The 27,714-nt window shown below is 35.0% G+C and overlaps 2 protein-coding genes across 2 annotated transcripts in view; both read left to right on the forward strand.

Annotated features, from left to right (window-relative positions):
* The first annotated feature begins 1,143 nt into the window (after window positions 1-1,143).
* On the forward strand, window positions 1,144-2,080 carry LOC124362461. Its single transcript, XM_046816980.1, has one exon. It carries the CDS (start codon window positions 1,478-1,480, stop codon window positions 2,078-2,080), a length of 603 nt encoding a protein of 200 aa, XP_046672936.1. The 5' UTR covers window positions 1,144-1,477.
* Window positions 2,081-2,105: 25 nt separating this feature from the next.
* Window positions 2,106-27,714, forward strand: part of LOC124362460 — a 69,033-nt gene continuing 43,424 nt past the window's right edge. Inside the window, exon 1 of the mRNA XM_046816978.1 lies at window positions 2,106-2,484. Coding sequence (XP_046672934.1) covers window positions 2,106-2,484 — 379 coding nt within the window. The remainder of the gene's footprint in view (window positions 2,485-27,714) is intronic.

Genomic DNA, 27,714 nt, shown 5'->3' on the forward strand with positions numbered 1-27,714 from the left:
TTTGTTTTCCCCATAATTCATAACTGAGTTAGAATTTGTTTAAATATAGATTTTAGACGCATCTTAAGTATCGACGTTGTATATAGTTGTAGGTACCGTATCTGGGAAAATCAACACCATTAATATATGAGAGCATTTTCACGGAAGTTATAGCAGGTGATGCTATATTTAAAGTTGGGCTTCTATCTTACATTTCACATGTGCTATTTGATTTGGAATGCCTTCTTATAACTAGATATTTAGTAAGCGTGCAAAACGTTGCCATTTAGAGTGCAGTTGCCTAGAACCTGTAAAAGTCGATTTATTGAGAAAGCGTAACATACAAATAAAATAAAAAGAGGAACAAAAATGGAATATATTTAATTACACATTCTTAATTTCCTCTCCCCTCCCTTGAAACTACACAAGTTCTGGATCCAGCACTTCACTTTGTAATTACGACTGACTAGAATATAGTCGATTAAAAAAATATTAACTTTGGTACACGTCCTGTTATAAATAAATATATATTTTACATTAGAGTGCAGTTTATAATTTACGAATTGATTGCGTAACCAAATAATTAGAATTTTTACTTGGCTTCTGAGGTCAGGGAATGGAATTGAATAGTACGCAAACAGAGTAACAGAGTCAAGAAAAAAGATTTCTTAACAAAATTTAGTGTTTGACTATCTACTATGTTATGCAGAAGGTATTGAACATTTGAATCCAATATTTAAAACTGACTTACAGAATATATTGTCACTACTAAGCTTTGTCCTTTATCATACTACTCGTATAGCTGAAAATGTAAATGTAAACATACAAAAATGGGCAGGATGATGCACTTCTAAAACCGTAAACCAATTGAGCAAATTGGGGATTTTTACTTATTAGAATGTAAAATACTTTAATGGAAACTCTTAGTATACGCAAAGCCTCAAAGTGACAACCTCCCCAAAATAATCGTACACTCATTCAGATACTTATAATCGATCAACCCATGCCGTTGTGGTTGTGGCGAAGTTATTTCTGAGGATATAATCAAGAGGTATGAAAAATGCAGTGTTTTTGTGGTGGCCTGAATGCTGCGGGCCGCGTCGGGACGCTTGCCAAGGTGGTGGTGGGGCGGCGCCCGGACTATTCTGAACAGTTGTTGCGGCGGATGCTTGCGCGGTACCTTCTGTGCTCTCCAATCGTATCGTGTGTTTATCTCCCGCGCCAGTGTCTGGTTCCATCTACTTAGTGTCTAATATACAGAAATAGTCCTAGTTTGAGTTTTAGCACATTTAAAAATGCCTTATTTTACATATTATTATATTACTTTTAAATGTTGTTATTAAGAAAAAGTGCATTTCATTTATAATACGTAGACTATGCAGTTATTTGATATTACTGTTTTCCGTAGACTGTTTATCTACGCTTCTCTCCTCTTCCATATTTTGAAATGTAATTGCTAAACAGTGCTAGCTTCTAAGTTGTGAAATAAATATCCGATATGGAGAAATCGACTCATTCCGACAAAACCGAAATGGCCTCAGTTTCTGAGCAAGAGCTGGTCCCCGAAAAAGAGAGGAAACGGTCAAAGTCTGAAGATTCGCGGGGTAGCTCGATATCATCGGAGATGAGCAGCGACTTACACAAGGGTGCTCGTCGGAGGTCCAAGGAGAGCGCGATCACGGAAGAAAGATCGATCAGTCAAAGGATAAGCAAAGCGATCGAAGAAGAAGACGCCTTCTTGGACTACATCAAAGCTCTCCCAGCAATGTCCAATGAGAAGATCGAGGCTTATAAGAAATCGCAGTTGCCAGTGTACAAGAGATCGACCTCCGAGGTCGCCGGAGGTATCGAACATCTCGATAACCTCTACCGATTGATGGAACATTTGGGTCAACTCAGGATACAGAATTCTAAACTGCAAGAACGAGTGAAGTACTTGGAAAACATCGCTCAGGAGGATGTGGCCATCTCGCAGAAAGTGGAACAAGAAATGGAGGTGGACGAAAACAAGCAACATTCGAGAAACAAAAGGAGCACCAAGTGTAAGTCGTCGCACTACGGGCTACGTCAGACCTTCATGAAGAGCACAACGGGAGCGTAGTCGATCTGTGGGAGTGGAAGAGATCATGAAGTCCACGACGCAGTACCGCCTGGCCGGCACGCAGGAGTTCGAGACTCGAGGATCAGGAGGGGTCAAGGCGAAAGTATCGAAGTGGACAAAAGTGAAGGAAGCTTTCCGGTGGGAGAAGGCTTCCAATGGGGTTCTTCCCGAGGCAAAGTCTCAGGACAGTGGGTTGGGTGTCGGGGACGATGTGCGTTACCTTAGGGTTCCTCAGATGCTGAGTGACAACTCTTCTTTCAGCGTCAGTCCTGCTGACTCCGTGCTGAGCGGGCAATCACTGTCTCAGCCTAGCGGCAAGGACTGTCTCGGAATGCCGCAGATTTCGTCGTCAGCATCCACTTCAGACGAAGACCTCGAGGACTCCAACTTTGCAGTTGACGCAGGTCAGTAATATTTACACCCTAATCTCACGCCTGTATGTACAATTAAACATGCATTATAACACCAGTTAGGGACTCCTAGTGTCGCATTAATTTAAAACCTCGATCAGCCAACTAATTTCATAAACCAGCACAAGGAATCTCTGGAAGAACAGATGATATTAATTGAAGTCTGTTTTATTTTGAGATTAATCTGAGATAACAATTTAATTTACTATACATAAACCAACATACTACCTTAGTGTATTTCTCTTCTTAACACAACTCACACTATTATCATTATATTATATATAATGGAGTAATATTGTAACAGAAATGGAATTGAAAATCTCTTAACATTACTTGGGTAATTTGTTTAATCAGTTTCTGACCCTGCAATTTTATGCAACTACCCTTCTCGTAATTACTTATACACCTTATTTAATACAGAGAACCTCAAAAATCTCAATAACGGAACAAAAACTCATACATTACCAAAATGACAATTACGGAACCAGCAAATTTTTGTCTGAATTATTTAATGGTGTGTCACATCAACGTATCAACCCCAGTTTTACTACAATCAAAAATAAATATTCTATAAAAGGTAAAATGCGTAAAACTAAAAAAATATAAATGAAATGTACGTCATATGATATTTAATTAAACGCTTTTACTGTTAAAACGTATACATTATTTATAAATAATGGTTTTTAATAACCAAGTTCTTAGTTTTAAACGAAACAATATTCGTATTTATGTTTTAAATGATGAAAATGTTCAGCATACAATCTCACACCAGCATGAAAGTTTTGAAAACATTCATCCAAAACATGTAAGGATCTGGAAGGATTCTTAAAATATTATGATTCATAAAATTTGTTAAATAACTCAATTACGTTGAACAACTAACGTTAGGTCGAACATCTGATTAGTAACCTATATTACCTAAAACAGCTGATCAGTTATATCTACAAATAAAAAAATACAAAATTCGATTAAACTCATCCATAATTTCCTATTATATGTGCAGAAGTACGTAACCCGACTTAAATAAACATACCCATGCATATTTACTATATTTTACCATTGATACTAGGAAATTAATGTGTTTATTAGAATATTGAAAACAGTTTTGAAGCCCTCGCTTAAAAACGAATATATATGCACAAAGTTTAAATGTATAAACATTTTATTTCAAAGATTCATGAAATGGTGTGGCGCATGAAGTACCACTCCTTAATACGCTTTATGTTACAACCATGGTCAACTGTATTCAAAATATTTATTTTATAATGGTGTGAAGATTTTGTTACTTATGTTCACGTGGCATGTCATTTTAACCAAAACTACGGCAAATTGAGAATTTGTAAATTTTATTGTTCATAAAAACAGAAAATAAATGGGTTTTCTTAACTTCGTGTTTTGAACTGTCAATTTGAAAAGTATTAAATTTTTTTTATAAATGTTTTAAAATTACGTGTGACAAAGAGTTACTTTCTATAACCAATTGGTTAAAATTTATATAAAAATACTGGAAACATTTTGCTTTTCAACATTAAAACAGTCCTCACTTTAGAGACATATGTTTTAAATGTCAATTTTTTTATTCAATGAAAATAGTTTACTATATCACGTGCCTTATCACATAAATAAATAGTAGAGTTAATACCTATTTTATCTTTTACACAATATTTAGTTTGTGACGTGAAATAAAATTTTGTAAGTAAGTATGTTGATGAGACAGGTCATTTTCTCGGTTCAATTTGCTTGGATTCACTATTTTATTTTTAAATGTTTAAAAATACAGTGTTTTGTTTTATTCAAATTTTATCACGTTTCACCCACTATTTTTAAATCGTTAAATATTTGTGAATACATTTAATAAAAATGTATTTTTTTACGTGAGTTTTAAAACACATACTATGTGACACACGATAACATTTTAGAATTTTGTGATTGTGTTTTTGTACATTCTATACAATCTGATAAAACTGTTTTAAAAGAATTCACTTTACAAAATTTAAGAGATCTGCATTTTAATGTTTTGTATCTGTAATCATTCTCTTGTTATACGTGACATATCCTGTCTCAGCCATAAATATATTAAGCCAATACACCTTCTCCCCATAGGCTGCAGGGTCCTAGAAGAAGATCGCTGGGAGGTGAAAACATAGAACACTATGTTGGAAATGAGATAGTAAATATCTTTATTAATAATGTTGTTAGTATTAATACATTTGATAGACCTATCATGCTACGGCTGAAACCGCATAAGCGAAATCTTGCTTAAACTTTGCAGCTAACAAAACATTTTGTTGCAAGTTAACGTGTAGAAGAAACGGAAGGTAAACAAGTTTAAATACACTAAAAATTCCAGTAAGCCATGATCTAGCCTAATCTGAAAATAAATTTTAAAAGTATAATACAATCCCTGGAAATTGTAAATTGTGCTTTCATATTATTAACATTGATTTGATCAACAAAGCTAATAGATTGATTTCTAACTCAAAGATAAAAATTATCCTACTTTAAAAAACAAAGTAAAAACACGGCTATATGGTTGCGGAACGTTATGTCATGTCACGTCCAAGTCCTGATGAAATGTTTTACTCTAAATCAAATGCAGATGGCTCGCCAGCAACGTCACGTCAAGGAGTCGGTAGGAGCTCTCGAGACCATTTATCAGGACGAAACGTAACGTGACGTCGTGACGCGTCATGTAGCTTTCCATGACGGAACGGACAGTCGACGGCCATTGGGTGTAATTCGGCCAAGTTCAGTAATCTCAGATTATTTATAAAAAATAGTTTTTCTATCAAACGTTTTGTTTACGTTTATTTTTAACTCTATCCTAATAATTTCAATTTAATATTTTATCATGTTCGTTGACTTTGACAGAAAACAATGATACGTTGCGTTGTACGATTAATCTCTTTTGGCGAAATAATCTATGTTGTTAATAATATTATTAGTTAAATCAGTGTGTATATTAACCATAAAGAAATGATAAAATATATGTAACATAAAAAAAATTATGGTTGCCTGTAAAGTCGGTTTTACGGGCGAAGATTTTACGTGACAACGTCTTTTTCTCGGTAGAATATTTATTGATATGAATATTATTAAATTGCACAATAGGAACAAGGAATTGAATGAAAATAAGAATTGCACAAATTTTAACTATAGAAATATATTTTGTTTACTAAAACATTGTACATAATTTGAAATTAATTAAAATTTGTTATTGTAAATGGTAAAGTTGAATAAAACATTTACTAAAAATTGGAATTTGAAATTCTTGCTAAACACAGTTAAATTCTAACTCCGCGCGTGGTGATTGGTCGGTTTAGTTCGTTTGTTTGGTCGCACTGTTATGACAGGTTAGAGGTTATAATTTGTTATTTTAAATGTTTGACTAGCAATACGCGCTGTTTCTTCTCAATCGACTGAATTACGATTGATTGCAGAGTGATTTAAACTAATAATTTACTTAACACTATCAACATTTGTCAATAGTATGACATAACCAATAAACTCAGTTTCTCAACTTTTGTGTCAATCTAACAATTAATCAATCAATCATAGTTTACGATAATGAAATATCAGTGTACAATTATTTACCTTTATTGTTGTAGTTGTTGTAAATGACGAATCTAAGCACTCCACATTTTCACGAATAAACATAGTTATCTGCTTTATCCCGTGCGGCGGACCCACAGTTATCTGCTTTATCCCGTGCGGATCCCGTGCGGCGGACCCACTGGACGGGCATCGTAACGTTACCGGGCGTTACACTTTTTCATGAGTGACTCCGAGCCGCAACCTAATTTAAGACGTTGTCACGTCAATATTAAATAATAGCAATTCTTCATAATTATGTTACAGCCATACATGCAAATCAATAGTTATGAGTCATAAAGACAATCAAGATTCTGTTCCGCCAGCGTATAAAACCGCAATGAGTTTAGTATCTAGAAATGTTCTTTCAATACAGAAGAATACTATAACTGTTTAACAATAAACTGCAAGAGATATGTAATTTAGTTTTTTTTTTTTTTTAATGTTGACTACAGCACATACCTGCTATCTACTATAGAGACTGGCGACCGACACAATATACTATTATATTATACGTGTGTAGAAGACCGTAGCCAGGAATAAATTTTGGGGGGTCTCACAATTGACATTTTCCCGTAGTGGACAGAGAGTAAGGCCCCACTTTTTTCCTTAAAAAATTCTTGACCCGTTTCTTTGTTGAGAACGATCTTTCAGCAGTACATGTCAGTAATACTGACTTATTTAAATGATAATAATCGTTTACTAAAAAAGTAATTGAAAACATTGAGAATTGTGGGGGGGGGGGATCCGGACTACTTGGACTCCCTCGCATGTCCTTGCATGTGTGCCGTATTTAAATTCTTTACCTATTACAAATCCTCCTTAAATGACTTATAAATCAATTACGAGTGGCTTACATGTAATACAATAGGTACGTATTATTATCCAAGAAAATATTGTTAGGAAAAATCTAGTTCCTGCAATGACTGCTGTCCTATTATTAATAACATTACAAAATACCATGTGACTAGAACCGATAATGAATTAATTACCGTTTAGTCTATTTTATAGTTGTCACTTATCCAGTGTTGAATTAATGTAACAATTAATTCGCAAAAAGATTCTATATTAATTATTATAAGTGACATATTTATAGAATAATTTGAGTGGTCTATTGTGCTACAATGAATCAATGATTATACTGCACTAGAGTCTCAAATAAACCTTCGAAACCTTTGATTGTATTAAGTAAACAGCGGAAAACTGATTAACTGAATCGACTCTAGTAAAAATATACTTTTGGTTTCAATTACATAAATAAAGAAGGACCGAATGAGAAAACGCAGTAGCCTATAAAACAAGGGTCGTTTTTTTCTGTGTACAAGTGGTATATTGTATCTCCTGCTAACACATATTTTCGTTATACATAGTATTTTTATACCATGTTAGGAGAATTTAGGTTCCATTGAAATCGGTTAAACAACATCCTAGTGTATTTTGTTGAAAAAATAGCAACTTACGACTGTTATAAAATTTATATCTTGCTAATAAAATACTGTTCAGACATGTGCAATACAAAATATATTGTATACAATATCTTCAATTAATAAGAACACAAGTAATAGAGATTACTTGACATATTGCTAGTAGTAGTATTCCACTTGTAAGATTGTAATACATTGCAGGAAAGAATCAATTGTTTCATAGTCAAAAAATGTAAATGAAACAAGTGGGCATGACTGTGGAATTACGGGACACATAATAAAACATGTAACTAAGAAAACATTTGACTACTATACACTTCAACTGTATGCATTAAATGAAGTAGGCTACTTATTGTTTTCGGACTGACGTCTCAAAGAATAATATATGCTGACATGAAATTTCAATAAAAGGTATATAATCTTGATTTTTATATTTGTATACAGCTTATATTGGAATATTCTATAAATAATTTGGTAACACAAAAATAGAACAAACACAATTAATGAAAAATAAAAATTAAAACATACTGACAGAGAAACACTTTCATTCATAAACCATTGAGCGTTGCATAAAATACAGTTATATTGTGGCTCTGAAATTTATTATTTACTAAGATTCAAAGTGATTAACATCAGACAAAATAAAGGTAGAAACCAATAATAATAGTTTCAGAACTTGCTTGTTACTGTATAACTTCCGGCCTTTTATTCAGCGAGGAGGTTAGTATTACAGTAGTATCTTTCAACTGAAAGAGCAAGATAGACTAAGCCAAGTAAGCTTGTTTATGGGTGGGGGGGGGGTTATGAGTGTATTATCGTGCGTGACTAATTTATACGAATGGTACTAGCAGTTGATGGCGCGAAAATTATGCAATGGTAATGACGTGACGCCAGCAACGCTTACTGAGTAGTTTAGTAGCAAATCAATTCATAGTTAAGTTTTACATCGACACGATCGTCATTTTTCCTACAATAAATATCATTCGTATGGTGCCTTAAATTAAGTTTTAACCAATTTTAACTAATCTACACCATTATTTTCATTGTTGTTATTGACCCTTTAGTACTTATTTGTTACATTTTATTGTTATTGTTCAGTGAACAAGTGCGCTTTATTTATTTGGAAATTCCATCGAGTTATGATAGAGCATGATTGAGTAAATTAAACTGTTCAGTGCGATTTCAATGTGTATACTACTACTGTTCGATTATTGCACTAGAACGTACGAAACGTTCTGAAAACGTCCATAAGCTTCTAAATATTGTCAAGACACTTTAAGGGGGTTCTTTCTAAGCCAGTGCCATTTTAATATATTATACTAGTCGTTTTTAAAGGGAACCTGTCCAAGCAGACTGGTGTACAAACTGTCGACTGTACAACATTTGATGTTTTCTGACAACTCACCACGGACTATTACAGAACATTCTAATAATAATCGGTTATTCCTGACCATGTGAATATTGATTTATGTCACTCCAGAGTGCAAATTTGATCGCATACACACAGACCAGCGCGGGTATTAATACATCACCCGGCCTTGCCGCTCGAGACTGGTAGTGTTGGTGCGTCGCGACGCAGTTTCCTCAACATATGCTGGGATCCGAGCCAGACTTATGTAAGGTCGCCATTATACGACCTCTCACTATCCGCAATGCACAGACAAGAGCAATAAAATCTACCCGTGATGTGGGAGAGGACTTTGTGAACATACAGACTGTGATGAGTTTATGTGCAAGACCTTACACCGAATAAACAATTTGATTCACAAAGTATTCCCAAGTGTTATTATTACTTTGTGCATTATAGTCTCAAATGTGATGTCAAGCAATGTATATAATACAAAATATAAATTTATATTACTTTCTATTTTGCTGTGCCATACAAAAGATACAAATTCAACTTGATGCTTTAGAACCTACTGGATTCTGGTCAAAAAGAACATAGAACTAACCTTTCCTCAGACGGTTAAAGGTCTACGGAAGGATTTATTTTGCATTAATATTCGTCATGAAATTATCTACATCAATGTGAATGTTGAGTTTAGCTCACTTCACCTTCCGATTGGTGCAGCGTCGGTAATATGAAACTGTCACTGACTCTTGGAACCTGGTGTGATGCTCAACAGACATCCATTAATCAAGATAAGTAAACCAGACAGAGCTCCTTTGATTCTGATGTTGAATCACTGCAACTAGAAAACAATATCGTGTTGCCAGGAGTAAGTTTTGAACGTCTTCGTCACCGTCTGACTAGATTGGTTGTCAACCATTGCTTTCTCTCTTTCTCAGTATGTTGGAGCGGCTAGGATGCTGAATTCATTACAAGAACTAAGTAGTATTCCCAAGGTACTCTACTGTTTCGGTCATGCGGGATCTATTCAGTCTCCTGGAGTCAAGTCTACGACAGTCTCAGTCTCAAGACGCTCCATTAAGCGGAAGGTGAAAGGAGCTGAAGTCAACAGTCACATCGAACAGTCTTTCCTACCATGGTGTAACTGTATAAATAATCATTTATACTAGTTCATCTATACTAACTGTATAAATAATCATTCATACATCACTCTATTATAACAAAAGCCAACCGATCCATATGATTGTTTGTTAAACACAAAATATTACACGATCATGTTTATGTTGTAAATTATTGGAAGAAATTATCATTGTTGTACTGTTAATATTAATTCTAAAGTTTCTTAATGCCAGCACGACTCAGAAAGTCTTAAACTCTATTCCGAAAAAATGTCAAGGTTAATAACAAATTTAAAAAAGCAATGACCAACATTTTTATCAGCATCGTTCTTTAGTATACTAACAAAGAAGTCTGATGTGAGACATTTGGACTTGCACTATCACTCTATTCTTATCTTCTCTAGACTTCTCTGTATGCTTCACGTCAGGGAATAGGTGGTTGACGTACACAACTACCAACGGCCGTGGTGGAAGGAGACCACGGCAAGAGCTGCGCAGGGCTCTATCCTGGGATCGTACTTCTCGAACATAGCCCACGACGGGATCCTCCTAATGTAAATTCCCGGAGGGAGCTTCCTCGTGAGATACGCTCATCACTGCGACAACCTTCGGTGAGGCATAGTTGCTGCTCGAACGGCTGCGAGTGCTAGACTGGATGGGTGAGCATGGCCTGACTCTAGGGACGGAGAAGACAGATTATACTTCTCACCAGACGGAGGGTCGACACAATAATCCAGGTCTGGGTGGACCGGAAGAAAATCGAGGCGAAGAGCGCACTCATCTCAGTCACGTACTCTGTGCTTCTGTATGGATGAGAGATATGGGCAGACACTCTAAGTCAAGAGAACTACATGCACAAGATGGAAGCAGTATAGGGAAAGGGTGTACTCCGGATCGCGAGTGCTGGTCCGGCCTCCTTTTGTACCTCCAGGCGGCTCCTACTCCCATCAATAATCGTCCTGTCACTCCGGAAGCGGCGCTGAAGTCAGTCAGGGTACACGCCTTCATTCTACTCTAGTGATCCTATGGCTTCAATTTCCGTAAAAGGAAACTTTTGGTGTGGTGAATAGCGATAAGGCTAATGGGGTTTTTTTCATAAAGATGAATAAAATCATACGATTTAAGACATACAGATGTTATTGAGAAATGCGGCCGGTCATTCTTAGTCGGAAGTAATTTTGAGTTTGCCCAATGTAGCTTTGGAATAAAATGCAAATGTTAGTTGATAAATTGAATTGCTTGAAATACAATCCAACTATTGGATAAGATTTTCGTGTGAACAGAAGATGTTTATTACATACTTCACATAAAAAACTTGTTAGGATTTACTATATGAATTTGGGTCTTACCAGCATAGTTTTTTAATTCTGGGGTCTATTAAAAGTTACATAGTGAGTCTCTTAGCGGGTCGACCACCCACCGCGCAATGTAAACTGTGCTCGTACACTGTGACTCGACCCTTTATGTCAATCTGGATAAGTAATTTACCTTATCAAAATGTCTCAGCCAATTTTCATAACACTATTGAATTTGTTCAGACCAAGGCAAAATGTTGTCATAATTTGAACAAAAAAAATGGCAATTCTTGTTCAAATTGAGAAAGTTTTTTTGTTTTTACTATTTTTTGTAATTTTTCTGTTTAAAAGTTTTCGTAGGTTGCTCGTATTGGTAAATAAATGCGTTCCTAAAGTTTGTTATTGTAAATTTTGAAATTTAATGACTTGAAGTGTTTTGAAAAATTAATAAATTAGCGAAAATGGCGTTTTTAAGCAAAACATTATTTATTGTTTTTATTTTTGGCAACTACAGCTAATTTACAAGTGAAAATATTACTTTATTACTTATAAATTATGGGTATATTTCACACTGTGTGTAGATACTTCTTATCGACACTTTATATTTTGTTTGCTATGCAAAATAAGCATTTTAATGGATGTGTTCATTTTAATACTGTACCATTTGCCATTTCTCAACGGACATGGATATGTAAATTTTCTCAGAATAAAGAATGTCCCTGCCACGCATGGATACAGAGACATCTTGTCGGCCAACAAACATAGTTTAATTGTTCACTCTCGCGGCTAGGTGAGAAGGGGTGATTTATCTGGCCGCAGGTGCTGGTGGCGTCGGTGTCAACAGTTGATATACAGGACCGGCCACTTCCTCTGTGTCGTCTGGCACACTTCTAGTTCCCAGAAAGTGAATCTGGCGCGATCGTCGTGTCGGATAAAACATATCACCGTTCCCTGTCACCTCACGACAGTGCTTTCAATTTCTTGGAATCCCTTACAATTTTAAATGAACAGAGTTCCACACTGAAGCCGTTACAACTGTTCCTCTAACTGAAAAAATCAAATATTTAATATTAAAATCAAATAGATTCCGAGAAGTCTTTCGTACTTTGTATGGTCAGAGTGGTAGAGCTGCAAAGACTACACGAAGATGGACATGCATTCTCTGAACATTTATAAAAGTTTGCATGCATTACTCAGTTAATTTCTGTTCTTTTTGGTAAATCCTACAAATGGAAAGAAGCTTAGAAAATTGCACCTAGTCATATAGGTATCTTTGTGCTGCTTCCGGAGTGACAGGTTATTCTAGATTGGTAAGGCTGGGGGTAGGAGCCGTCTCCTGTCAAGATTCACGATGAAAAGTTTAGGGCACTAATCTTAAATCATATCCCCTCGGAAGAAGAAGCCAGCTGTGAGCCAGCCTCTCCAGTCAAAGCAGGCAGGGGGTGACACACCATGTCTAGGCTGGCAAGAACCTTTGACTCGTAGTGAACAAACCCACCAACTCCATCAATCATCTCCCGTAGTAGACTAGACCTATCGAATTGCCCTTGCACCCCAGAATCTCGACATTTGCAGTTAGTGGTGTGCCGCTCCTGGGCATCCACGGGGTTGTCTAGATTTAAGTGACCCATCTGTTTTTGCTGTATCCAGTGTAGGCTCAACTGGAAGATATAAACCAGCCAGAAATAAACCCTCCTGTTGGAAACCTACATATATATATATATATACTAAATATTTTATTCCTTTTGGCATTTTACTGCTACATAGTTGTAATAAAAGTTACATAAGATATTACAATAAAGGCATTTTTTATTATTTCTGTACGATTTATACTAATTTAATTGTATCAAAGAATTACTACGGAAAATAAAAATTATGTAGATTTTTTTGTACCTTATTTTAGGAATTTAATTTAAGTAACGAGTTAATTCAAACAAAGCCAGTTTTCAGTAAAGAATATTGAAGAACGCAGATATTTCTGTACGAGTATTTATACTTTGCATTGCCTTATAATGCAACGAATATGCTAACGCATTTCTTACTGGAATGGAATTATTTTTAAATACAGACCAAAGGAAATTTGCTTTACAAAATTTCGTGAAAATTGTTTGATATTCATAATTGATTTCGAAGATATTAGAAACTATTAACACCTCGCTCTAACCGCTCATCACTCTGCTGCCTGGTTTCACAACAACCCCGAAATACCAGAACGCAAACAAACGCACGCGATTTCACAGTTGTTTGAAAAATAAAAGAGAGGTAAATACTAGCACATCTGGTAAAGGTGTTTCATCTGCGGCGAGAGAGTAAATAACCAAACATGCGCCATACAAGCTCTACGACTATCCTATTAGACTTAGACTGGGACTGATGGCGTGTTCTTGTACTCCAACCACTGATGTTCGGGAATCAGTACTTCTGGTCACATAACTAGGGATTCCTTCCAAATTCATCGTTCATGTCTCTGTATTGCCGAAGACTTCCTCTTGCCTACATGTCAAATTAATTGCGTTAAGGCTACGTAGTAGTCCAAATGTTATATGGGCGGAGCTGACAGAGAGTATATGCTGTAGTCGTTTGTAAGGATTCGAATACAGATAAAATATAAGCATTTGATTGGCGGTATTCTTGGCTCTGGAGGCTTCCACAACAATCTGTCAGTTGGTTAGTAAAGTAATTTTCATTGGAAAGTAAACTAGCGTTATTATTTACACTAATTCTATTGTTAATGCTACAGCTTAGTGTTGTGGGGAGCGAGGGGCAATAGCAAGTTCCACAGAGCGTTCAAAATGCAAAACTAAATTCAGAGAATCTAGCAAGGAAACTTAAAGAAAAACTGCAACTGTTGACTTTTCCGAGCCTCTATATTTTAGAGACACATTTTGCATGTCTAAATGTACCATAACAAGTGGTCGAGGCATACATGCGTATGAAACAAGAGACAGAGATATTTACCGAACCGACTCACATAGGACTATGATTTACGGACACTTACTTACCCGCACAGGTAGGAGTTCGTTTTGCCAACAAGTTGCCATTATCAATTAAAAATGCCTCCGGCGGCGCCTAGAGCATTAAAAGCGCGCTTGAAACGCTTTTTAGCGTCCCAAGTGTGTTGTAGTGCTGACGAGTTTATATCATACGACTGGATGACTGCACAATCAGTATACTGACAACCGGCACTGGAAGTGGAAAAATTGGCAAAAGTCAATGTGATATGAGTGACATGAGTATTGTAAGTTTGACTGGGGTTTCGATGTGGTGTGAATGATTTAAAAATTTAGTATCGTACTTTGACGGTTGCTATACATTTTTCATGTTCTCGCCAAATATTTGATTTGATTTAATGGCTTAACTATTAAACTCACATAAATTGACAAGAGATATCCCCAACTAGCGCTTTCGGAAAATGAACGTAATCGATTAATGGTTGAATTGCTCTGACGATGTCTGTGCTGAGACAGTCGCAGTCTTCAGTGTTATCTTATCCGAAGAGAAATTGATTTGCGTCAACTTTAACTTCTTTTCTTAGATATCACTAAGAAGCTTGGTAGTGTGAACAACTTTATCATTTCCATGACTTAAACGCTAGACTGAGTTTTCCCCCAGGCTCGTTTCTACAACACTAGTTTCTACCAGTTCATCTTTATTAGAAGCCTAAGATACCTCCCGGCTGTTATTGTTAAGAAACTTGTCAGTGTGAGAAGTCATTGTCGTGAGACACTAGACGAAACTTCCGTTAGCGTCTGATGATTGCGTCTGGTCAAATCTTCGTGAGCGAAATTTGGCCAGATTCGTATTATAACACAATCGTCTTATCACACAATCTGTTTCTTATTCCAATTTTGTGGAATGAAGAGGAAAGACTTACTTGACTTTTGGCCAGTATGAAAAGGGAAGAAATGTATGAAAATGTACCACGATCTGGTGGTTTTATTAGAGATCCTTTTGTAAACAATGAGTTATATAATGCGCTCTTCATCAATGCCGTTGTTAAGAATTGATATTTGATCACCGTCTAACTACTGTCAGCACCCTGCAAAAGAACCAGAGGAAACACTTCCTAAAAATTTAAAAACAGGTGACCTTTTCCTCATGTAATAATAACGCACAGTACAAATATCACAGAGACATTCATAGAAAAGTAAAGCAGCAACTTTGCCGGATAAAAACACATCAAGGACACTAGAAATCAACAAGGGGTTACTTCGCTGATCATGTCATTTTCGGTCTCGGTATTGCTGTCGTGATTAGGAGAAGAATATAGTCCATCTAAAATAAGGTGTTTTGTATACCAAGTGCTAGGTTTATTAATACTGTCAATAATTGAGCTGATAAATAAAAAAATAATAAAAAAAAATATAATAATAAGTACCAATAATAGTTCACCATGGGAACATTTTCCTACGAGTAAGCACATTTGAAGTCTATACTTTGTTATTATAAAACTAAGAAAGTGTAACTATTGTAATCATTTGGATTACCTATAATAAATGTTCTAGTATTTTTGACATTTTTTAACAACTTATATTTTTATTTTGTTTTTAATGAATCATACAAACTACCGTAAATAAACTACGGCCCTAATAATATTTACGTTTCAACCAGTTTCAACTACTATAATAGTCATTATTTGCTAAACCTGGATAAAACCCTCTGTGAGCGACTAATGGTGTACCCAAATATAAGCGGCCGAGGGAATGTTAATAAAAATAGTTTGCCAAGAAATAGCCGAGCTTAGGAACAAGGTTGCACCTCGCTCAGCAATTACTCTCAACTAACTCACACTCGCAACTTTAAACAAGTACTCGGGTATGTTGACATCTTAAGCCGGCAATGGGTACTATAACTGGCGCAGTTTGAGTGAACAAGGTCGTAGGTAGGTAGATCTTAACGTTTAGTCGAGAGCGGCGACAGACCACATCGCGTGAAATCGGGTTATTTAGGGACCAATAATTAACAGGTTCAAGATGCAGGAAGGCGTAGGAAGTGGGACTCGTGTGCATTTTTATAAATAGTCGGTAATTGGTTAGGTTGACAGAGAAATGGGGGCGTGTCTGTCATCAGGACCCCCACCACTCCGGTCGTGTGGAAGAGGCCAAGATGATACGGTCCTTGCAGACTTGCTGGCTGCTTGAGGACCTATCATCACTCATCGCCTTGGTGTATAACAAGCAGAGGTCTCTCAAGCAAACATGCGCTTAATTTTGTGTCCTTTTTTGCAAAATGTTGTAGTCAAGTGTCCTATGCAACATTAATTAAAACATATTAAAACTACAACGCATTCTATTTTATACATAAAAGTTAATCGCTAAATGTGTTTCTAAGCTCTATTCTCAAGAAAGGCTGAACCAATTTAGGTAATTATTTTTTTTTAATAGGCGTTGAAGTCCGCGAAAATTTTATATGAAGTGAAAGATCGGAAAAAGCTACCGGGAACAATTTATAATCCAGTAAAATAATGAATGAATAAATAATATAATGAATAACATAATAATATAACAAATGAAATAATAATATAATAAATAAAATAATAATATAATGAATAAATTTAAAATAATATACAATTATTAATCCCAATTTAACTGGAATTTCCTGTTAAATTTGTTTTTAACTTATAAATGTAGCTTTTGACACTTTTAACTGAACTTGAACACTTATTTACATTTTAATTTGAAAAATATTAAATATGCAGTACTTAATCAATAGTGTAATGCAAATAGCAAACTCAAATTAGTGACCTAACCTTTACTCCAGATCGTGCCAATGATCAATTTATTGAATATACTATTTATATATAAAAAATATTAGTTTTTCATAGCTAGCAGCTGAAGTAATTGTTTTTGGTGCGCAATTGTGTTTTATTAACGAGACAAAGCTAAGGTAATAAGATAAATACGTAAAACACGTTTTATTTAATTGTTATTACATAATAACTAACATAAGAACTACTATAAGTAATACTGTAAAGTTTATATATTAAGAACAGCTGTGTTTTATGTATTTACTTATACCTAAACAATAACAACTTTTGAGGTTAGTGCATTGAAAAAACTTAAATTGTGCGCCAGCTGATGTTTTAGATCACTGTCGTGAAGTAACAAGTAACAATCAATTTATAGACCAAGTTAAGTATAAAAAACATGTTTTTTGTGAAACATGGTAAACATCTTATGTTTTACATACTTCCTTCAGGCTTTTAAGACACTCATTTCGTGATATTGTATATATTTTGTAATAGGCCTACTGTTGTGTGAGATACTGATATTCAACGAGATTGTGTTAATACTCAACTATGGGTTCTTTTACTAGAACTTTCATTCATGTTAATAGAAGTGGTATTATATTATGTGCGTGTTATGCCTTTTCAGCGATTTCTCTTGAATCTAATAAACATTGTTGAGTTATTGCAATTCGTGCAGCATAAGATGTTATGTATATCTGTAGATTTACAACACAAATCCACTCTATATGCATGAATAATAACGTTATTAGAAACATTAGGCCGTCGGTATGGTTTCCAATTCTACTTACAGTTACAAAAAGTATGTGAATTATAGTGCACAATAAAACACAGTAAAACTAAAGACATCTGCAAGAGGATGTTATAGATGTTATAGTGACGTGCAATCCGCTACACTCATTCATACCTTCAGATATCTTGAAGTTAAAATATATAAATTTGTTATCTTCTTCAGGATTACCCTTTTTAACGAGAACAAGGACACTGAACCAGTAAGTACCGGTCAGAATTGTGAATACCAGACGGTTGACTCTCAGCTGTACATCAGATGTCAATGCCACTGCCCTCAGGCCCAGTTCTGTATGCTGAGTTCTAATTCTAGATCTATAACATTCAGTAAACTGCAACTGAGCCCCTTGTAGTCACGGTAATTTGCCTTCAGTCAATCGCCGACCACTGACTATTCAGAGACACTTCCTTTGTTGTTGTCATTCCTTTAAATGTGCTCAGAATTAGCACAGCCTAACGTAAAGTGGAATTCAATTTGGAACCAAATAATGTGAATTCCTATTAAAATACTTCCATGCACTGATAATAGTTTCTCTGGAGTCATCCTCTATACAGAAACTATAGAAAAACTATCTTTAAGGTGCGTCTAGGAAAATCTGCTGGTTTAGATGACATTCTTCAGGATTTTTCAAACGTGTTGACTTTGAAACAAGAACTTTGCTAATAACTTGTTAACAGAACCCATAATTGCTGGCTGTACTGCTGGACATCTTGAATATAGCATTTAAATTAATTTAGTCGTAGATTTATGGGATACTAGCTGTTCCCCGCGGCTTCGCACTCTTTTTGTAAGCTTTGCTCATGTATGAGCACTTCTGGTTCAAGTGAATTATATTGTCAACGCCGATTTAGAGTTTACCTTGTTGACACTATCAAGAAAATCTGCCAAAAATGTATGTTTATAGCCATTGTACACGTACATGTACTTAATATTAAAGTGGTCTAACATTAAGACCAAACAGGTCTCAATGACCAAACCCCCTGTTTGGGTGGTTCTATAAGGCCAAACAGAAATTCATTTGAAAGACAAATATCCATAAAAACTTAGCGCCTTCACATAGTGTGTGGTAATTATACACAACTATCTCGTAATTGTAGTTTACAATGTGCAGGCGCTTTGATAACTTATATATTTTGCAGCGCCTCCTGGTGGTGAGTTACATCAATGGGCATAGCATATAAACCTTCTATGTGGAAAAATACATACAAACTTTCATAATGATCGGTCAAATAGTTTCTGAGTCTATAAAGGACAAACACACAAACATTCACTATATATATATATATATATATATATATATATATATATATATATATATATATATATATATATATGATTTCACTATATATAAAATATGAAGTAGACTTATTTAAAATCAATAACCATTTCTCATTAATATTTCGGGATTTCCTGATAATGATAATTGAGGTTATATTTCAGACTCTCTTCATCCTATTAACTTACTTCATGGCTTTATTCTTAAGGATTCTTATGCTGATTACAACCAATCACAAAGTTTATGGGACTCAGTACCTTAACAGCTTACAGGCACATTCTTTTTTCGTAAAATAATACGTACCTAATTCTCGAAACAAAAAATATCAGAAAGGCATCTATCTAGTTATTCAGAGCCATACTCTCTGGCCAGCCGTGATTCAACAGACTCGTCCTTGCTGTGACCTCTAGTCTAAGCTGTTATTGACAACAATAACTCAGCTAAATAGAGACCGATTGATGACTCCGTAGTATTTACCAGTGAGTATTTTAACTGCGGGCAGAGTCCAGAGTGACACCGGTCTCATGAATGAGATATCTCACACTTTCTCACCGGCGGCGGCCCGCACTGTGCCAGATCCGTGCTGGCGGTCAGCCACGGCTTGACTGTGTCCCCTTGCCGCTCACCGCTCGCCACTCGCGTGTTACTGCTTTATTTACTTCTCTTCTAGAAGCAACGTATGCTATGCGATTGGGGTCGTTGTGCTTCATCGGGTGTAGAACGTTCATCAAACATCCCATTGTAGGCACAAGAGTTAATCGATTCGAATTAAAGTTACAACTATTATAAAGAACAACTCTATAAAGAACAACTATTATAGAGGAGGACAGTGCCCAATAAAGAAAAGCAAGTAATCTACATTAATGCCAATTCTATGTGGCTACTTCAACAAGAGTACCCATACATACAACCACCATTCTGTTCTGAAATTTGGTGCAGATAAAAACTTTGGTTTAATTAATTAGATTTCATACGTTTACTTAAACTCTCTTTTGAATAATTTATTTTGGTTATTAATCAGTACAGTTTTTTTTTAATGGGCATCAACCTTTACTAATTCAACTTTGATCTACTAATATTAATAACTGTGACTGAACTAAATTAAATTTCATTACTTCGTTCGAATAATACAAGACAAACAAACCAAGAGTGTTTCAGTTACACGTTTCTTTGACATTCCAATAGTCTATTTTAAAAGAATCCGCTTTCGGACAGTCAAAATTTTAATCGTTTTGAAGTTAAAGTTATGAAACATTATACAAAACACAATTTTACGTCCATACTAATACAAGTTATTGATTATAAAGAATTCCCCGAATGCGTAATTGACAAATATATCATTGTTGTACGTGAAAATTACTAAACCACCACGTGTGTTCCATAGATAAAATCTAAATTATATGTAGTACATGTATACATTTAAACTTCAATCTGTTGAGCTGGCAACTTTAGATAGACTTGTTCAGTTGCCAACCTACGAGTGTACCTTCATGCGATGTAATTTTGCAACAAGTTTCAAACGATTTTTTTACTAAAATATTTGCTTTTGTCTCAATGGCGCGTCCAAATAAGAATGTTATATTAACCTCTACTCCCCGAAAGCGGGAAAACCACTAAGCTCAAAATGATGGCGCAACGTTTAGCTGAAGGGGTTTCCCTTACTTGTTCTATACGAAACATTACGTAGTTGGACATTCATTTTGGATAAGACTTCTCTAATAAAAACAATTTTGGAGTGATCTTTCTTTCACAGCTCCAACCTTAATAGACAAAGGGGGCAATGATTTGATTCGTTTTCAGATTAGAGTTGTATTAATCGAAAGGTAGAAGAGGATTTATTCGCACGCAAGTGCACTTTCGGTGACTTGCTATTTCTGAACAGTGTTGGTTAGATTTATGTCCCGTTATTCACTGTGTATCCTGTAGCTAGCACCGAAGTCGGAGATTTGCCAGCAGCGCGGTGCTCGCAACAGCTGTATTTACCAAGAGGTGCTAAGTTTTGTCAACCTCGTGCCAGTGATGACGCGTGCCCAACTTGAGAGATCTCTTAAAAGGGTCATCCTGTGGTATCAAACTGCTTTCAGGTCTATTAATAAAACTTGCTAGGATGAGTGCACATAAGAGATTTCAATCAAACCATGAGATATTTATATGATTCTTCGTTTAGACTAAATGAATCAAATCTTCAAAGTATAAATCAATTAAGTTTTTCATTGTGTTTGGTTTCAACTAACTGAATTTGAAAAAAAAATATCACCCTCAAGCACCCAGTTGAACTGAGGACATCATTGACTGTTCTCTCCTCTCACCTAATTAACTCGTTAGCTGCCGAGTTCTTTATATAGAACTGTTTGTTAATTTAACCCAGATTATCCAGCAGGCTGGAATCTGAAGAATTCAAAAGCTGCAGCTGCGTGACTGTTTTAACTCTTCTTAGCACAGCAATCTGAAAAGAGTGTTTAGTTCTCTAATTCGTTTTAATATAATAAAATAATACTTTTTATAAGTTTTAAAACAAAAAATGTCGAAATAATTTGCCATATGTAAATTTTTTACCTATTTTTATGACATTTACAAGTAGAGTTTTCATTATATTACATTTTTCAAACACTGCTGGATTTTGTGGTAATAATTTGTTATTATGATATTCTGAAATCACAGGTCACAAAAATTCACTTTAAAGTGGTGTATACGAGAATTATTCGTAAATCACGCAATATGGTCATGTCAGAACTAAGTTTCTAATAATTCTGGTAGTTTCAGTAGTTTTACGGACAATTGTAGCAAAATTATGCGACCCACGGACAAATGGGTCTAGAGAGACAATTGCATAGTCTACATACTTCAGGGATGGAAGGTGGAAAATGGATTCTATAGTTCTAGTATTCATTGCAGAAGGGTAAATATCTTCAAGGCTGCAATTTACTAAGCTAATTTTATTTTTAGTGTGTCTGTTACAGTTACATTTTAGATTCTATTAACTATCTGAAATTGTAGTTTCAGTAATCAAAAGCAGAACATTGGTATTTTATGATTGCGTTCAGTGTTATAATATTACATTATTACATGTATCATATATTTAAACACAATTGTCATGTATTCTACAGGAACCAGTTAATAGAGAGTTACAAATTAACGAAGAAAAACATTTTGCGTTAATTAAATTTTGAACGAGCCTGGAAAACATACTTGGGAAATATACAGCCCAAGAAACCAATCTAATCGTAGTTTGCAAATCTTTCATTTCAACTAATATGGATTAGTTTTACATTCATTGTTAATTTATTTAAGTGACTCCTCTAATCTGGTGTTATGTAACGTCTGATTTTGAATTTTTATCACCTTTGACGTCAAACAATCGAAATCACTTCGGCCGTTTTCTTAATCTGTACGAGTAATCGTCTAGTTGAGCTGCAGAAGAATAAAACGTAGTATACTATTCATATTTGAATTTTAAAAAGGTCTATCTAAAAAGGTTACCAATTTTATTAAACTTAAGAATGGAGGTGTATTCTATTATCCTAATTCTGTCGTTGGCAATTTTACTAAAGATTAATGCTACTGTCTATCCTAGTAACACGTACCCTGTAACATGTACCCTGTAACACACAACACATCACTTATATAACCAAAAAATACACAGATAAGGTTGTCTACATATTATAACATTCAACACAAGAACTTAATTTTGTCCATTTCTTAATTTTGTATTTTTACTCTGTGAGCTTTGAATTCAATTGGTGGTGTTATGGAATTGCAAACTGATCTTAAAAACGTGTTAATTTTGTTATGTTTACATTTATTAGATGTTAAAGGTTCAGTAGTCAGTTTCTGTGTTGCATTGTAATTACAGTAACAGCTGATATACATAACAGTTGTTCAAATACTGTCAAATTAAGGGCCATTTAGTTTGCTTGTGTAATACAAAACCTCCCCTAAAATAGTTATTTCTTAATCGATTTTTACAAAGTTAAAGAAAGAAAGAAAACGTTATTTACAAACTTTCATAGAACAAAAATAAATGGCCGCCATTTTAAAATATTAAAATATTTTTTTCATATAATACCTTCTGAGATGGATCCATTTACCAAGTTTTGTAACAATCGTAAACATAACAACAAAAATAATATTGTTTTAATACAAAAAAAAAAAAAAAAAAAAAGCGTATAGCTGCTAGCCATAGTGGTAATTGGGGAAAATTATTATTCATTTTTAGCTTAGAATCACACATAGAATCTGAAAATGCATAACCAGCCCAACGGTTTTATTATATATTGGTTTATCCCAAATTTGTCACAGAGCTATTCTAATTGCGATTTGCTCTGGTTTGTTTCTGCCATCTCTCTTATGATCGAGACAACTGGTTTAGAGTCTCCTTGCTGATGTAAGGTTGGACGATGGCCTTGTTACCTACTATTTCTGAGCTACTATCGCTTAGTTATTATCGCTCAGCGACTATCCCAAGAGCCGCTTCAGGGATAATGCTCCTATATAATGTAGGGTCCGTATCTTATTACCGTATGAGGGAGTTAACTGCCTGTAGATAGAGGACAATGTATATAAGTAGAATATGCTTCATCATAAATTATTGACCTAAGAAAAGGAGTTCCTCGGGAATTTATTCTTGGCCTCATACTGTTCCTTATAGTCATTACAACTTTGACAAGCACAATTCAGTAAAGGAAAGAGTCACGTTCACAGAACTACTAGAACGTTGAAGTGTTTGATCAACACATCTCAAGAGTCATTTGAAGCTCTCTGGCTTGAGTTGAGAACCGCAATCAAGAGTCTTCAGCTATCTATATATATTTGACACGCACAATTCAGTAAAGGAAAGAGTCACGTTTGTAGAACTGCTAGAGCGTTGAACTGTTTGACCAACACATGTCAAGAGTCATTCGGAGCTCTCTGGCTCAAGTTGAGAACCGCGATCAAGAGTCTTCAGCTATCTATATATATTTGACAAGCACAATTCAGTAAAGGAAAGAGTCACGTTTGTAGAACTGCTAGAGCGTTGAACTGTTTGACCAACACATGTCAAGAATCATTCGGAGCTCTCTGGCTCAAGTTGAGAACCGCAATCAAGAGTCTTCAGCTATCTATATATATTTGACACGCACAATTCAGTAAAGGAAAGAGTCACGTTTGTAGAACTGCTAGAGCGTTGAACTGTTTGACCAACACATGTCAAGAATCATTCGGAGCTCTCTGGCTCAAGTTGAGAACCGCGATCAAGAGTCTTCAGCTATCTATATATATTTGACACGCACAATTCAGTAAAGGAAAGAGTCACGTTTGTAGAACTGCTAGAGCGTTGAACTGTTTGACCAACACATGTCAAGAATCATTCGGAGCTCTCTGGCTCAAGTTGAGAACCGCGATCAAGAGTCTTCAGCTATCTATATATATTTGACACGCACAATTCAGTAAAGGAAAGAGTCACGTTTGTAGAACTGCTAGAGCGTTGAACTGTTTGACCAACACATGTCAAGAATCATTCGGAGCTCTCTGGCTCAAGTTGAGAACCGCGATCAAGAGTCTTCAGCTATCTATATATATTTGACACGCACAATTCAGTAAAGGAAAGAGTCACGTTTGTAGAACTGCTAGAGCGTTGAACTGTTTGACCAACACATGTCAAGAATCATTCGGAGCTCTCTGGCTCAAGTTGAGAACCGCGATCAAGAGTCTCAAGCTATCTATATCTGGAGGATGATGGATAGTCCCAATCAACTCCTCAGCTACACACAACTCCAGATGGCTGTGGTTTATTTTTGTCTGACAAATTGTCAGCGAAAAGTGGTACTCTCGGGAGGGTTTGCAAACAACGTTATTGACATTGACGTGTTTATTTCTTCGTTTGTGATATTCAGTCAACGCAATGTAAATGAGACAAGGAGATATTTTAGGCGTTCAGTGTGATTTTATACATTATCATATATGTCACTCGAGTTCATTATAACATAATTTGTGCATGGAAGTTTGTGTTCTTGACAGTAAAATTTATCAATTTTAATCGAGACACATGTTACATGCATGTCAACATTGGCCAAATAGGCTTTGAGCTATCTATAAAAAAATTGTACGTGGTTTGTTTTAAATACAATTTAATCCCAATAATAATAATAATAATACATTTTTTATGACGATAATTATGCATAAGTAGGTGAACACATGCAAATTTGATACTTTCAGCATATAGCTCGTGGGCTGGGTGAGAAACAACGTCCACCATATTTCAGTGCGCATGATGCAGTATAAAGCAAGTCATAAATACACAGTAAAAGATAGAATTCGATTTTTATAATAGTGCTTTGAAATATGTATAAGAAGATTCAACGTGAGAAACTCTAAAGAACTAATTTCAGAAACAAATATTAATAAGCAGAACTAAAATAAAATTAAGAACATAACAATTCCAGATTTTGTGAGAATTATGGAGTAACTAGTTAAAATTTACTTACGTATGCATATGACTAGGTTTGAAAATAAAATACAAAATTGAATAATAACTAACAGTGGAATGAAAGTATAAAATTATATTGATGATAGTGATGCCAATATCAATATTTGCAGTAAGACTCATATAATTCTAAAACTACAGACAATTTGCCTATCTTTTGTAAAGATTTATTCTTCATAGGATCATAAGTTTTCGAGTTACCAATGTTGAAAGTAGCAGTTTGGTTTATAAGTGCCAAAACCGGTACCTGTCTTCGTTCTCCCAACATAAAAATTAGAAGATTTTATTTTTCAATAATGTAACGATACAACTCGGGATCTATATATACGTTTTAACCCTAGGTATATCTGAGACGCTTGCTCAGGTCGAAAATTTATACCATTGCAATCTACTCCTGCCTAAGATGACTTGGTACCATAGTTCAGTTTGTTGTCATGATTAAGAAAGTATATATACAGGGTGTCTCATAAATGGAGGATTAAACATTGTGAAGTAATCCTTAAATTTTAAAGTATGCAGCAATTCATCAGTTTTAACATGGTCGCCATATTTAAATGTCAATACGGTTTCAGCATGTAATCGGTTAATGCATGTTAAAAACAGCAATATAACACAGTCGCCTGCAGTCGTAAAAAAACTGTCTTATTTAATCCAAATATAAAAAACAGCAATAAGAAAAATAACTTGTTTATAAAAATGTTGTACAAACAAAATGTTTTACTGTAATAAAGTCAATAATTGACAGCAATTGAAGTTTTGTCATTATACAAATAAAGCATGTAACCCATTACAAATTTTCTCGGAATGTATCAACCTCCGGATATAGTGATCTACTTCTGATCTAAGGCATATCTGATACCGGTAGTATGCAATCAACAATGAGCGCGTGATGCACATGTGTGTCAAATTTCACCTTTATAGGACAGCAGGAAGTTGAAAACAACCTTGTTCTTCTAGGGGTTGCAAGTCCATTTCAGCCTCTTTGGGAGGTTAATATTCACGAAAATGCTCTTGTTTTTATATTATCTAATGATACATGTGTATGTGAAATTTCACCTTTATACAACAGCGAGAAGTTGTGCACAAAGCCAAAAATATAGTGCTTCTAGGGCTGCAACTCTACTTCAATAACACACACTACTACTACACACCTACTTATGTGGTGATCTACATAACAGTCTATTCTTTTCTGTTTAGAGCACTGGACACACTTTTTAAAATTTCACCATTAGGCAGCGAAATGTTTAAAAACAGAATATAGTTGTCGTAGGGGTTGCAATCCCAAGAAACACACTTAAGGCCTGACTTTTCCAAAATCTTTCTTAGTAGTACGCATCTTGAGCCTATGAGGATTATATTTGTTTGGCACATGGTCCAAAGCCTTGGTAAGTACATTTTTATGTATAACTCGACCTATTGTCTCATTGAAGTTTTTTTTCTTGTGGGCTGTCCCCTTGTTAAAACAGAAGCGTCATAATAGAAAACTGATAGTTACCCCAATGAGTTAATTTTCAGGTGTAGTAATGATATACTAAGTGTTATTGCTTTATCTGTAATCGTTCAAAAAATGTTTAGCCTACGAAGGACTTTATATAAACACTGTATACATTTAACGGTGGCAAAAGTACGTAATCCTGTTATAGTTATACATTTTAATACGTAATAGTTTTCAGAACTGTATAACTATTTTTGCGTAGTATTATATTGATCATAACTTACATTCCTAATTAATTTACTATGGGCCCAATAAATATGCTTTGTTTTTTTAAATTTTGTATTGGTCAATAAGTTTTATTTATCGTTTGAAATTTATAAAAATTTATTTTTTTATAGTTAATATGAATGGAAATAATATTTCATTTATATTCATATTTTAAAGAAGTCTTCTGTGTACAATTGATTTATTAAATGCGCATAATACATTAAGGTTTGGTTTGTATGAATTTAATACATTATTAACTTAATTGTTTTGGTGAAATTTGTAAGAGTTCAAATGTATGTTGATGTTGATTACAACGTGCAGTTACACGTTAGGATATAACTTGTGCATGTAACGCTGTTTTCCCCAGTAAACCAACAAACTGCAGACTGTGGAGAAACAAAGGTATTTTTAGGTGTTTTGCCGGTTAGCGGCATGGCACGTAACTGGTGTTAGTTAGCAACTTGCCAA

Source organism: Homalodisca vitripennis, chromosome 5, assembly GCF_021130785.1.
Source record: "Homalodisca vitripennis isolate AUS2020 chromosome 5, UT_GWSS_2.1, whole genome shotgun sequence".
Lineage (NCBI taxonomy): Eukaryota > Metazoa > Arthropoda > Insecta > Hemiptera > Cicadellidae > Homalodisca > Homalodisca vitripennis.